Source organism: Nelusetta ayraudi, unplaced genomic scaffold (genome assembly GCF_046127955.1).
Source record: "Nelusetta ayraudi isolate G7.1 ecotype Tasmania unplaced genomic scaffold, CSIRO-AGI_Nayr_v1 ptg000034l, whole genome shotgun sequence".
Taxonomy (NCBI): domain Eukaryota; kingdom Metazoa; phylum Chordata; class Actinopteri; order Tetraodontiformes; family Monacanthidae; genus Nelusetta; species Nelusetta ayraudi.
In genome coordinates, this window is record NW_027466084.1 from 1,852,501 (window position 1) to 1,866,469 (window position 13,969).

The window sequence follows — 13,969 nt, forward strand, 5'->3', positions numbered from 1 at the left end:
CACATTCTTTGTAAACAAATGGCTTCTAACCTGTGTGGACTCTGTTGTGTGCTGTCAAGTACATCTTTCTTGCAAACCTTTCGCCACATGTGAGGCAAACATACGGCCTCTCTCCCGTGTGGATTCTTTTGTGTATTGATAATTCCGCTGGTCTTATAAAACTCTTGCCACATGTGTCACAAACATGCGGCCTCTCACCTGTGTGGATTCTGTTGTGTGCTGTCAAGCAAAACTTTCTTGTAAACCTCTTGCCACATGTGTGGCAAACATACGGCCTCTCACCTGTGTGGATTCTGTTGTGTTCAGTTAAGTCACATTTTTTAAAGAATCTCTTGCCACATGTGTGGCAAACAAATGGCCTCTCACCTGTGTGGATTCTTCTGTGTAGAGTTAGGTCCCACTGTCTTAAAAATGTCTTTTGACATGTGTCACAAACATACGGTCTCTCACCTGTGTGGATTATGTTGTGTGCTGTCAAGTAAATCTGCCTTGTAAACCTCTTGCCACATGTGTGGCAAAGATACGGCCTCTCACCTGTGTGGACTCTTTTATGGAAATTAAGGTCCCTCTGTGTAAGAAATCTCTTTTCACATGTGTCACAAACATACAGCTTCTCAACTGTGTGGATTGTGTTGTGACGATTTCGCACCGACTTTGTTTTAAACCTCTTGCCACATGTGTGGCAAGCATACGGCTTCTCACCTGTGTGTATCATCTTGTGTAATTCTAATTGTGCCTTTGTTGGAAAACCCTTTGCACATGTTTGGCAAACAAACGGCCTCTCACCTGTGTGAACTCTATTATGTATAATTAATTTTGATGGATGTGAAAAACTCTTGCCGCATTCCTTGCAAACATGTTGCTTCTTACGAGTGCGAATTACTTTTTTTTGTAATGAGGTTCCAGGACTTGAGAACCCACTGCCATCTGTTGTGGAGACACGCTGATTCTTGCCAACGGGCCTCTGATTCAGAATCTCTGACTCAATCTCCTGTTCACCTTCCTTCTGGGCTCGACTCGGGGAAACACCAGCGGAGAGGGAAAGCTGCTGCAGGTCACTGTTGGCTTCTGACACCACAGAGGTAATAACTAAAAAATTAACGTCAGACTCCGCACAATGCCACTTCACAGTTTGATCTTCACTCTTGATACTTTCCTCCTCAGCAGAACATAAGTGGAGATCTTCAGGCTCCTGCTTCAGTTTCAGTTCAAGGCTGCTCTCCTCCTCCTGTTGCTCTTTAATCTGTGGAGGTTCAGGCTCCTCTTGATCCTGACTGGAGTTCTTGTCTTGGTTCAAGGGTGCTTGGTCTTCCACAATCACCTCCTCCTTGCAGACAAGTTGCTGTGGGATCTCTGGATGGAAACAGAACATCAAGAAACACGTTATACAGGCCACCACATTCCCAAAATCTTTTAACATCAACAACCTGCATCTCCCACCAGTGAAGATCTAGAAGTGGAGGAGACTCCATGCTTCACTTCCGTTGTTGCCCAGGGTGTGTGTGTGTGTGTGTGTGTTTCGAAAATCTGTTGTGTACATTGTTCATGTTTGATGTCACAATGAGTCAGGATGCTACAGCGATGGCTAGCTAGTTTCTATCAGCTTTAGTTAGCTAGTTTCTATGCACCTGTAAAAACGCTGCCCATGAGCTGGACAGAGCCATCGCCCGAAAGAACAGCAGCTAAAACGAAACACAGCTGGTCTTCTATCTACTATGAAAATAAAGGCGTAACTCACCTGTCCGGCGTAACTTTACTACCGGCTTCCAGGCCGCATCAAACAACTTGCGACGTTGTTCCAACTCTTTTTCATAATCGACGATCACTCTGTGAAAAACTGCAAATATCTCCTCTGCTGCAGCTGTGAGTCTGTCGCGGACCAACTCCTTCAAATATTCCGCCGAAGGCATCGTTGTTTCTCTAAACGTCGCTCCAGCCATTGAAAGAAATTCAGCCTCCAGGGCGATGGGTTCCTGAGTGGACTTCAGTGAGAACGAGGGGCCGTGTACACAAATATGAGTTTCTCTGAAAACGAACAGACCGAAACCGCGCTTTTTCATTTGAAAGCGCCTTTTTCTTCTTCAAGCGCTTATTTTTCGTTTTTTTTTTATTCTTCCTGTAAATAAAACGTGGTTGGAAATATAAATGAATACATTTCTTCTTCTCCTGATTATCGGCAGGCTGTATTTCATTAGTTTAATCATCGGCCAGGGGATACTCCAGCGCAGACAGGAGAGCACGTTTAGTTTCCGGGGCAAAGGTATCACTTCCGTTTTGGTTGATGTGTTGTGGTTTCTGATTTGTGGTTGTTTTCTCTTTTTTGGTTGTGTTTTGCACTTCACGGCCACCATAAAAACCTCATCTATTCCTCTCTCCATGTTTTAACTCTAAATGGGTGAGTTGAAGACAGCAGGGCTGGCTCAATTTGTCTCTCGTTGAAGAACGTGCACGAGTATTGCTGCCACCTTCTGGACAGCAAGGCAAACTTCTTACATTCTCATTGCAATTGCCTTTACACTCCCCTCCAAAAGTATCGGAGCAGTGAGGCAGATGCTTTCATTTTTGCCACAGACCAAAAACATTTGGGTTTGCAAAAATAACTAAATAATAATAATAATAATAACAGAAAAAAAACAAAACCAATTAAAGCTGCAAGCAGCGTTTGCGGGGCTGAGCCGCTGTGGCCGCCGTGGCCGCCGCGACCCCTGATGACCCCCAATGACGCCCGCAATTGACCCCCGTCCCCTGCCGACGCCCGGCGATATCTGCTGAAAGAAGTCTATGCAAATGATGCAGATTTTTCAACCTTGTTTTTTTTTTTTGAAAGATGCTGTGAAATGTAAATCATAGGCCTTGATGAGACAAACACGTAGGTGTTTGAATGACGTCTGTAGCACTTTTATAAAGGAAACGGCAGCTATTTAGTGAATGTGTTGACAAAGAGGGAGAAGAGGTCTAATTAATCATCATAAGCCTGTGTATACAAATGATGGCTATTTTTGACCTGCTGTTTTTTTTGAAGTGGTTGTCAAATGTAAAATATAGGTCTTGATGGGACAAACACGTGGATGTTTGAATGACGTCTGTAGCTTTTTTCTAAAGGAAACTGCAGCCATTTGTGTGTTGAAAAAGAGGGAGAAGAGGTGTAATGATCATATGCCTGTGTATGCAAATGATGCATATTTTTTACCTGCATTTTTTTTGAAGTGGTTGTCAAATGTAAAATATAGGCCTTGATGAGACAAACACGTGGATGTTTGAATGACGTCTGTAGCACTTTTGTGAAGGAAACTGCAGCCATTTACAGTATAGTGTGTGTGTGTGTGTGTGTGTGTGTGTGTGTGTGTGTGCGTGTGTTGAAACAGAGCACACAACCTGCAGCAGCACAGTTAGCGCCTATAGCTCCGCTTTTTCCGCTTTTACCACCTTGGACATCAAAGCTTAGAACTCAGCCATTTCGGCGTCTACACGAAAGATAATGGTATCATCTTTTAGCTAAGGGCTTCAGCAATCTAACTATATATAGTTATCTGGGGTGTGAATAACGGTGTAGGCGTGGTCAGTGAAAAAACGGATTTTTTTTTTTCGTTGGGGCGAGCTCAAAGAATTTCAAATATCTCACTTCCTGTTTGTGGAATTTTAAAAATTAGAGTGTACGCGACGTAGAGCTTGATGAGACGAACGCGTGGGTTTTTGTTGCACAATTTTTCGATGTTCCTAGAGGGCGCTAGGTGCATTTTTCGTTTTCCTATGTGTTTTTTTCATTGAGTTCAATTTTCACATCCATCAACTTTAAAGGGCTATAAAATGAAAACGGTGCAACGCATCCGGACCATTCTTTTTACGTTGACCTTCTGACAGTCTGGTCTGTGTAATACAAGGTTTGAACCTTGCAGCATTCACGGTTGTTGAGTTCTGTGATTGTGGATTATTTCAAACAAGTGAAAATAGCTAATTTCCGGTTTGTCAGGGGTCAAAGGTCAGGGTGTCAGAATGTAGGTCTCTATCCAAGGAACGCGTGGGTTTTCGTCCCATGTCGTTTCAACCTTTCTAGAGGAGGCTAGAGGCATTTTAATTTTTGCGATGGGATTTTTAGCGCTTTTTGGTCAATTTTCAATGTGCGTCGACTTTGGAGGGCCGTTGCACGAAAACGGTTTGAAAATTCCATTTTTTTTAGATGATTCTTTGGATTGAAGGTCCAGTCTATGTCATACTGAATTTTGAAGCCCCTCGCTTTCTGAGCCTTGTGTTTTCCCTCTATTCCAAAGAAGTGATGATAGCTCACTTCCGGTTTGTCTGGGGTCAAAGGTCAGCATATCAGCAAATACCACCCAATTGCCCGCACGTGTAGGTGTTGGCCCTATGTCTCTACGACCTTCCTAGAAGGAAAAAGTTTTGAAAAAAGGGCAAAAACAGGCAAAATAAAAGTTGAAATAACTCACTTCCTGTTTGTCGGGCGACAAAAGTTAGAGCATACGAAATGTTGGGCTTGACGAGACGAACGAGTGGAATTTTCCCCTATATTTTTTCGACCTTCCTAGTGGAAGCTTGCGCCATTTCTAATTTTTAGTGGCCAGTTACACATGCTTGGACGCCTCTAGGGGGCGCTAGAAAATGGACTTTTTCCTTTTTCTCTTCATTTTATCAAATTTTTCGCGACTTTCTACTTGCGTGCCAGACTTGGTGACTTTTGAAGTATGGGAAGGGGGTCAAAATGGGGTACGCAGCCGGTGCTGTTAATAATAATAATAATAAACGGAGCAATTTCAAACGAGTCTTCGCCTTACGAAGACCTGCTCCCTTGGAGCAGGCCTTCGCTGAGGCTCAGCCCCGAAAAAAAAAAAAGAACACGAGATGATAGATCAATGTCTCTGCTTTGATTTCCTGGATTTACATTTTGATCTGTTGCATTTGTAAATTAACACCACGTTTTTAGAAAAAAAAAAGTATTGAAACAGATAGACTTATGTTCTGTCATGTCTTCAGCTTGCATTGAGTCTTCTGGGACATGATATTTTTGTTTTGTTTTGTTTTATTTATTTCCTCATTGCTTTTAATCAATCAATATCATCTCCATTCTTTTCTATCGTATTGTTGCTGTAATTATGCAACTTTCCCCAATGTGGGATTAAGAAAGGCTTCTTCTTCTCCTCCTCCTCCTCAACAATCTATCGATGAGGTAGCCTGTGATGGCAACAGCAACATTAACTCAGAAGTCTACAAAAACATTTTAACTGTTATGAAAACATGCAACTACACTGATTGGGAAATTCTTCATCATGCAGCGGAGACTGGCTGGTCTCCAGACTTTAACCAATAGATTTATTCTTAAAGTTCATATGGACTCACAGGAAACTCTTTCCATTAACTTATCAGAAAATACCATACAACAGTTTCTCACAAAAATAAGATCAAACACGTTTAATCAACAACAAATAACTATTATACATACACATTTAATACCGCAGAAAGATTAATGAGACCGTTATTGGACCTGTTATCTGGCACTGAGGTACAGTCATAGCCGAATTGCAAAGCTGACGTTAACCTCTCATGGCAAACCTTACAAACAATATTCAATATTTAAACACCTCAGCCAAGATTTCTAAAGCACTTGAACATCATCTTACATATCCTTCTTTGTAAATCATTTGCCATCTTGAAGCTACTCCAAGGGAATTCACCACAAACTCTACTATGATCTTGTGAAAGAGGACATCATTCTTATACTGCAAAAATGAGAAAAAGCCCAAAACAAATGTCTCATAATTTTCACTAACTTACTCACCTGAATCCACCGTTAGAGTTCCAGTTCATGAAAAAATGCAAAACTGCATCATCGACAAACCAACCACAGATTATGGCCCTAATAAGATGAAGAAATTCAGGTGTGTTCAGAGCAAAGTGACCTCGGCGCTCAATGTGCTGATCTCACATGGTATGCAAAGGCATTGGAACTAATAAAACCTTTTCCACATTCTTTGCAAACAAATGGCTTCTCACCTGTGTGGATTCTGTTGTGTAATGTCAAGGACAGCTTTCTTGTAAACCTCTTGCCACATGTGTGGCAAACATACGGCCTCTCACCTGTGTGGATTCTTCTGTGTAGAGTTAGGTCCCGCCGTCTTAAAAATCTCTTTTCACATGTGTCACAAACATACGGCCTCTCACCTGTGTGGATTCTTTTGTGTATTGATAATTCTGTTGGTCTTATAAAACTCTTGCCACATGTGTCACAAACATGCGGCCTCTCACCTGTGTGGATTCTGTTGTGAAAATTTCTCTCTGACTTTGCTTTAAACCTCTTGCCACATGTGTCACAAGCATACGGCTTCTCACCTGTGTGTATCATCTTGTGTAATTCTAATTGTGCCTTTGTTGAAAAACCCTTTGCACATGTTTGGCAAGCAAACGGCCTCTCACCTGTGTGAACTCTATTATGTACAACTAAATTTGACATTTGTGAAAAACTCTTGCCGCATTCCTTGCAAACATATTGCTTCTTACCAGTGCGAATTACTTTTTTTTGTAATGAGGTTCCAGGACTTGAGAACCCACTGCCATCTGTTGTGAAAACACGCTGATTCTTGCCAACGGGCCTCTGATTCAGAATCTCTGACTCAATCTCCTGTTCACCTTCCTTCTGGGCTCGACTCGGGGAAACACCAGCGGAGAGGGAAAGCTGCTGCAGGTCACTGTTGGCTTCTGACACCACAGAGGTAATAACTACAACTTTAACGTCAGACTCCTCACAATGCCACTTCACAGTTTGATCTTCACTCTTGATACTTTCCTCCTCAGCAGAACATAAGTGGAGGTCTTCAGGCTCCTGCTTCAGTTTGAGTTCAAAGCTGCTCTCCTCCTCCTGTTGCTCTTTAATCTGTGGAGGTTCAGGCTTCTCTTGATCCTGACTGGAGTTCTTGTCTTGGTTCTTGGGTGCTTGGTCTTCCACAATCACCTCATCCTTGCAGACAAGTTGCTGTGGGATCTCTGGATGGGAACAGAACATCAAGAAACACGTTATACAGGCCACCACATTCCCAAAATCTTTTAACATCAACAACCTGCATCTCCCACCAGTGAAGATCTAGAAGTGGAGGAGACTCCATGCTTCACTTCCGTTGTTGCCCAGGGTGTGTGTGTGTGTGTGTGTGTGTGTGTGTGTGTGTGTGTTTCTCGAACATCTGTTGTGTAAATTGTTCATGTTTGATGTCACAATTAGTCATGATGGTACAGCGATGGCTAGCTAGTTTTCGTCAGAACAGCAGCTACAACGAAACACAGATGGCCTTGTATCCACTATGAAAATAAAGGCGTAACTCACCTGTCCGCCGTAACTTTACTACCGGCTTCCAGGCCGCATCAAACAACTTGCGATGTTGTTCCAACTCTTTTTCACGATCGACGATCACTCTGTGAAAAACTGCAAATATCTCCTCTGCTGCAGCTGTGAGTCTGTCGCGGACCAACTCCTTCAAATATTCCGCCGAAGGCATCGTTGTTTCTCTAAACGTCGCTCCAGCCATTGAAAGAAATTCAGTCACGAGGGCCGAGGGTAGTGATATTCCCTCTGACACGGTGCTTCGAACCAATCCCCAAAATTTGGTAGGGTTTTTTTTTTCTGAAGCACTGCTCCGGAGCTTGTTTCAAATCACGTGACTGATGACGTTTGAACCACTTCACAGCTTCATTCAAACTGACTGGTTTGGTTAAATGGGCGGGGCTTTGAAAGACTTGCGGGTCTCAGTTGAGTTTAAAATGGACGAAACAGCGCAATGCGTTGCCTATCTGGTCAATACCTTTTGGATTGATTTGATTAGCGTTCGTATTGCTTTCGGTTTGCTTTCTTATTGCTCTGCACTGGAACCAACCAGGCAACCAGGACGAGATCTCAAGTCTGGGAGCATTTTGAAATGGTGCCGCCGAACGACGTAATTTGTTACAAGCGTATACAGTAACAAATAAACCACACACACACACACACACACACACACACACACACACACACACACACACACACACCTCTTGCGATCTCTTGATGATAAACTCATTGGAATTGAGACCACCAGTATCTTCTCATTGTCTTCTTCACTTGATCCAAGATTTAAAACACTCGGATTCCAAAGCCCTGCCAATGCCGAGTCAGCTGTGCGCCGGTTAAAATCTGGGTGTGCGGCATTGTTGCGGAATGTACCGCGTGAAGAGGAGCCGCCACCTACTTCGAGAGCACAGCCAGAACCAGCTGCATCTTCCCAAGGTACAAACATTATAGAATTCGGATCAATAGACTTTATTTTCCTTTTTTCTTTTTTCTTTTTTCATGTACGGACTAAACTTTATCTAATGTTTTATTTTCAGCCGTTGACCTGTGGAAGCTGTTGGACAGGGACGCTGAAGAAGCGAGGGCATCCAGCAATGCTACGGCTGATGCCATAGTGGAGGTGCGGCGTTATCTGCCAAACCCCTCCTCTGGAACGATCACAGGACCCTCTGGTGTACTGGACGACACACAAAGCGGTGTACCCAAACCTATACAAGCTCGCAAACGAGTACCTGGCAACACCAGCATCCCCTGTGTCCTGCGAGAGGGTGTTTTCTAAAGCTGGGGAAATAGTTTCCGAAAAGAGAAACCACCTCAAACCCTTTTACTGTGGAGAAACTGTTGTTTTTAAATAAAAACGCATCAGCATCCAAGTTGACCCAAGCACCTTAAGCCCATACCCCCCATCTGTACTTAAAAGTATATATATTTGACCAAAAAAAAAAGTATGTATATATATATACACACATTTTTAATTTTTTTGTCAAATATATACATCAGATCCAAATTTATATATGTATACATATGTGTATATATATATACATAAAAATATATACACATATATATACATATATATATATGAATATATGTAAAACATACGTATACATATATACATATGATGAATCAATTTCTTCTTTTTATCTGCATATTCACATATACTTTACCTCTACTACTGTTATCTCTGACCCTAGCATTTTCAGCAATGAATTTGTCAATGGTTTATTTATTATTCATTATTAATTTAATGTTGTCCTGAGGAAAAAATTTCGTTCAAGATGAACAATATATCAAGGTCAACCTTGATATATTGGTAGGACAAAGCAAGAAGGAAAAGCAACACATGAAATTAAGTTCCCTTCAGTTTTATTTAGAAATAGATACTTTATTAATCCCCCAGAAGGAGAAATTTGTGGTCAGTAGCCAACATACATTCAAGGACATACGAAAACACAGAGTCATAAAACAAAGTAAAAGTCACCAACGATGGAATAAATAAATAATAAAAGTGTACAAATACAGAAAATCCCAAAGTGCACACTTGCTGGGGTCATCAACCTTTCGCATGGCTGCAGTACAACCAATTCGCCAGCAGATGACGCCCAAGTTCTTAATGAATGAAGCGTCCAGTAATGAACCAATTTTCAAAACAATGGTCCAAAAGGTTCAAAGCCTCATGAAGCCTCGTTTATAAAACAGTTGTCATCTTGAAGCTACTCGAAGAGAATTCACCACAAGCTCTACTCAGATCTTGTCAAAGAGGACATCATTCTTATACTGCAAAAATGAGAAAAAGCCCAAAACAAATGTCTCATAATTTTCACTAACTTACTCACCTGAATCCACCGTTAGAGTTCCAGTTCATGAAAAAATGCAAAACTGCATCATCGACAAACCAACCACAGATTATGGCCCTAATAAGATGAAGAAATTCAGGTGTGTTCAGAGCAAAGTGACCTCGGCGCTCAATGTGCTGATCCCACATGGTACGCGAAGGCACTGGAACTAATAAAACCTTTTCCACATTCTTTGCAAACAAATGGCTTCTCACCTGTGTGGATTCTGTTGTGTAATGTCAAGGACATCTTTCTTGCAAACCTCCTGCCACACGTGTCACAAACATACGGCTTCTCACCTGTGTGGATTCTTTTGTGTATTGATAATTCCGCTGGTCTTATAAAACTCTTGCCACATGTGTCACAAACATACGGCCTCTCACCTGTGTGGATTCTGTTGTGTATTGATAATTCCGTTGGTCTTATAAAACTCTTGCCACATGTGTCACAAACATGCGGCCTCTCACCTGTGTGGATTCTGTTGTGAAAATTTCTTTCTGACTTTGCTTTAAACCTCTTGCCACATGTGTCACAAGCATATGGCTTCTCACCTGTGTGCGTCATCTTGTGTAATTCTAAGTGTGCCTTAGTTTGAAAACCCTTTGCACATGTTTGGCAAACAAACGGCCTCTCACCTGTGTGAACTCTATTATGTACAACTAAATTTGACATTTGTGAAAAACTCTTGCCGCATTCCTTGCAAACATATTGCTTCTTACCAGTGCGAATTACTTTTTTTTGTAATGAGGTTCCAGGACTTGAGAACCCACTGCCATCTGTTGTGGAGACACGCTGATTCTTGCCAACGGGCCTCTGATTCAGAATCTCTGACTCAATCTTCTGTTCACCTTCCTTCTGGGCTCGACTCGGGGAAACACCAGCGGAGAGGGAAAGCTGCTGCAGGTCACTGTTGGCTTCTGACACCACAGAGGTAATAACTACAACTTTAACGTCAGACTCCTCACAATGCCACTTCACAGTTTGATCTTCACTCTTGATACTTTCCTCCACAGCAGAACATAAGTGGAGATCTTCAGGCTCCTGCTTCAGTTTGAGTTCAAAGCTGCTCTCCTCCTCCTGTTGCTCTTTAATCTGTGGAGGTTCAGGCTTCTCTTGATCCTGACTGGAGTTCTTGTCTTGGTTCAAGGGTGCTTGGTCTTCCACAATCACCTCATCCTTGCAGACAAGTTGCTGTGGGATCTCTGGATTAGAACAGAACATCAAGAAACACGTTATACAGGCCACCACATTCCCAAAATCTTTTAACATCAACAACCTGCATCTCCCACCAGTGAAGATCTAGAAGTGGAGGAGACTCAATGCTTCACTTCCGTTGTTGCCCAGTGTGTGTGTGTGTGTGTGTGTGTGTGTGTGTGTGTGTGTGTTTCTCGAAAATCTGTTGTGTAAATTGTTCATGTTTGATGTCACAAGGAGTCAGGATGGTACCGCGATGGCTAGCTAGTTTCTATCAACTCTGGTTAGCTAGTTTTCGTCAGAACAGCAGCTAAAACGAAACAAAGCTCGCCTTCTATCTACTATGAAAATAAAGGCGTAACTCACCTATACGGCGTAACTTCACCACCGGATTCCAGGCCGCATCAAAGAACTTCCGATGTTGTTCCAACTCTTTTTCATAATCGACGATCACTCTGTGAAAAACTGCAAATATCTCCTCAGCCGCAGCTGCGAGTCTGTCGCGGACCAACTCCTTTAAATATTCCGCCGAACTGGAAGGCATCCTTGTTTCTCTAAACGTCGCTCCAGCCATTGAAAGAAATTCAGCCTCCAGGGCGATGGGTTCCTGAGTGGACTTCAGTGAGACCGAGGGGCCGTGTATACGAATACGGGTTTCTCTAAAAACGAACAGACCGAAACCGCATTTGTACGTAAACGCGCGACAGAGTGGTTACGTTTGAAAACGTTCTTCTTCTTCTTCTTCTTCTTCTTCTGGTTTCCGGCAGGCTGTACGCAATACGGCGCAAGGTTGCCCCCTAGCGGTCACCCATATCCCTCTAAAATCTCAAATCCTCTCATACACTCCTGAGCAGAGGCGATTGCCCTGAAGCTCAGTGTATGTGCCAGCTAATGTTGTTTCACAGGATGTTTTTGTTTTGTATGGGTTATTTTTTATACGCTGGGTTATACATCACGTGGTGGGTTCTCTGAAAAGGAACAGCAGAGAATCCAAGAGAGTCTGGCTGCAGACCTGCACTGTGGGGACCTGAAGTTAATTAAAGTCTTTCAAATTAAACGCTTTTGGACCGGAAGTTGATTTCGATTTTTTTCCGATTTTTTCAAATTAAAAGCGTTTAAAATTAATTTAAAATTAAATTATTTTATAACAGAAGACGTGACAAAAGAGGGTACTTGGCGTACTGTGAGTGTCAAGAAGTACAGCAGCAAAAATAAATAAAATAAAAATAAATAAATAGATACCAGAAAAGGCCCTGGCTTCGTTTGTTTTTTTTGCTTTTTTTTTTTTTATTAATATTTTATTATATTTTATTTGTTTTTTAGGCATATATTCTAAGAAAGATCTCGTAAATATGAGATAATCTCTAAATTACGAGAAAATATCTCTTAATTACGCGTTCCTGATCTCATATTTAAGAGATCTTTTCTCGTAATGAGATAAAATTAAAAGGAAACTTCTAACTCCGTAATCAGCGGCAATGATGACACCATTGCAGTTAAACAGATTTTTTGAGGAACTTTATTTACAAAAAAGAATGGACTGACCTGACCAAACCTTGATGTTTAACGGTTGCATAAGAGGCTGCATGTACTATAGGCCTGCTGAAATGTTCCAAAATCTCCAGTTTCACAAACCACATGATTCAACCAGGCCACTAATGTGTATGTTTCTGCTCAAACAGTCAGGAACAGACTCCGTGAGGCAGGTATGAGAGCCCAACGTCCACAAGTGGGGGCCTGTGCTTCCAGTCCAACACCATGCAGTGCAATTGGCATTTGCCAGAGATCATTCATCTTCACAGATGAGAGGAGGTTCACACTGAGCATGTGACCGATGTGAAAGAGTCCGGAGACGCCGTTGAGAATGTTGCGCTGCCTGCTGCAACATCATCCAGCATGACAGCTTTGGCAGTGGGTCAGTAATGGTTTGGGGAGGCATTTCTTTGGAAGGCTGCACAGCTCTTCTTGTGCTAGCCAGAAGTACCTTGACTGCCGTTGGATACCAGGATGGGATCCTTAGACCCATTGTGAGACCGCATGCTAGTGCAGTGGGCCCTGGGTTCCTTCTTATGTGGCTGAAGTGTGTCAGCAGTTCCTGCATGGTGAAGGCATTGATGCCTGCTCGTACCCCAGACCAGGATCCAATTGAGCACATCTGGGACATAATGCCTCATTCCATACACCAAGCCATGTTGCACCACAGACTGTCCAGGAGCTGACTGATACTTTAGTCCAGGTCTGGGAAGGGATCCATAAGGAAACAAATGGCTATCTCATCAGGAGCATGTCCAGGTATTGTAGGGAGGTCATAGAGGCACGAGGAGGCCACACATACTATTAAGCCTCATTTTGACTGTCCTGAGGAACTTCCACTGAGGTTGGATCAGTCTGTATTCTGAGATTCCACTTTTATTATAAGTAGGATTCCAAATCCAGACCCCCATGTGATAATTTAATTTTACATACATTTTTGTTATTTTGTTTTCAACACACTCTACTGTGTGATTAATAAAACTTTTCAACTGGAACAGCTCCTTAATTGATATCTAGAATATATTATTTTAGCGTTCCCTTTATTTTTTGAGCAGTTGTATAACTTCCTTTTTGATATTATTTAATGTCAATTTTAAACTAAAAACTCCCTTAATTCCCTTTTGAACTGTTCCGTTTAGTTGCCGTTTCTCAGTCACAAATGTATATACATCTAATACTGTTTCTATGCCATCACATGGATGTTTTTCCATTATTTGCAATGTTTTGTTTAATGTTGTATGTCCCAGGTTTAATTGCGTTATTGTTGATTGTTCCCTTTTGCTTTTCCCAAGTTCTTTCATTTTCCCCACCCTTGTTAGATTTGGTATAAAAGTACGGAAGCTCATTGCTGCCACACTAGGAAAAAAATGAAACAGGACCCAGTATCCCGTCATAACTTTAAATTGCCACATAACATGAAACCATCAGTATTTTGTGAAAGTTTCGCGTTTAGATGCTAATTTTCACAAAATTCAGAGTTCAGGATCTCACCATGACTCAAACCAGTTAAGCTTTAAGCACCGTTTAATTGAACTGCGCAATTCATTGACTTGAAGCATGGAGGATTATCATGTAAAAAAGTCAAAAG

The 13,969-nt window shown here is 42.0% G+C and overlaps 3 protein-coding genes across 3 annotated transcripts in view; all 3 read right to left on the reverse strand.

Moving 5' to 3' along the window:
- Positions 1–7,563, reverse strand: part of LOC142892329 (uncharacterized) — an 8,734-nt gene extending 1,171 nt beyond the window's left edge. Inside the window, exons 1-5 of the mRNA XM_076032407.1 lie at positions 7,325–7,563; positions 6,004–6,990; positions 367–534; positions 199–282; positions 1–30 (exon numbers count right to left, since the gene is read on the reverse strand). The exon at positions 1–30 is cut by the window's left edge and continues 1,171 nt beyond it. Of these exons, the coding sequence (XP_075888522.1) occupies positions 26–30; positions 199–282; positions 367–534; positions 6,004–6,990; positions 7,325–7,526 (1,446 nt within the window). The 5' untranslated portion in view covers positions 7,527–7,563 and the 3' untranslated portion in view covers positions 1–25. The remainder of the gene's footprint in view (positions 31–198; positions 283–366; positions 535–6,003; positions 6,991–7,324) is intronic.
- Positions 539–2,109, reverse strand: LOC142892501 (uncharacterized; the record flags this gene model as incomplete). Its single annotated transcript, XM_076032717.1, has 2 exons — positions 1,739–2,109; positions 539–1,353 (listed from the first exon to the last, which is right to left on the reverse strand). Coding segments are annotated over exons 1-2 (1,137 nt in total), but the record flags the coding sequence as incomplete, so codon positions are not given.
- A 1,684-nt stretch (positions 7,564–9,247) lies between the features above and the next one.
- Positions 9,248–11,565, reverse strand: LOC142892334 (uncharacterized). The gene is made up of 3 exons (XM_076032423.1): positions 11,215–11,565; positions 10,206–10,856; positions 9,248–9,953 (listed from the first exon to the last, which is right to left on the reverse strand). Exons 1-3 carry the CDS (start codon positions 11,420–11,422, stop codon positions 9,784–9,786), a joined length of 1,029 nt encoding a protein of 342 aa, XP_075888538.1. The 5' UTR covers positions 11,423–11,565; the 3' UTR covers positions 9,248–9,783.
- Positions 11,566–13,969: the final 2,404 nt, after the last annotated feature.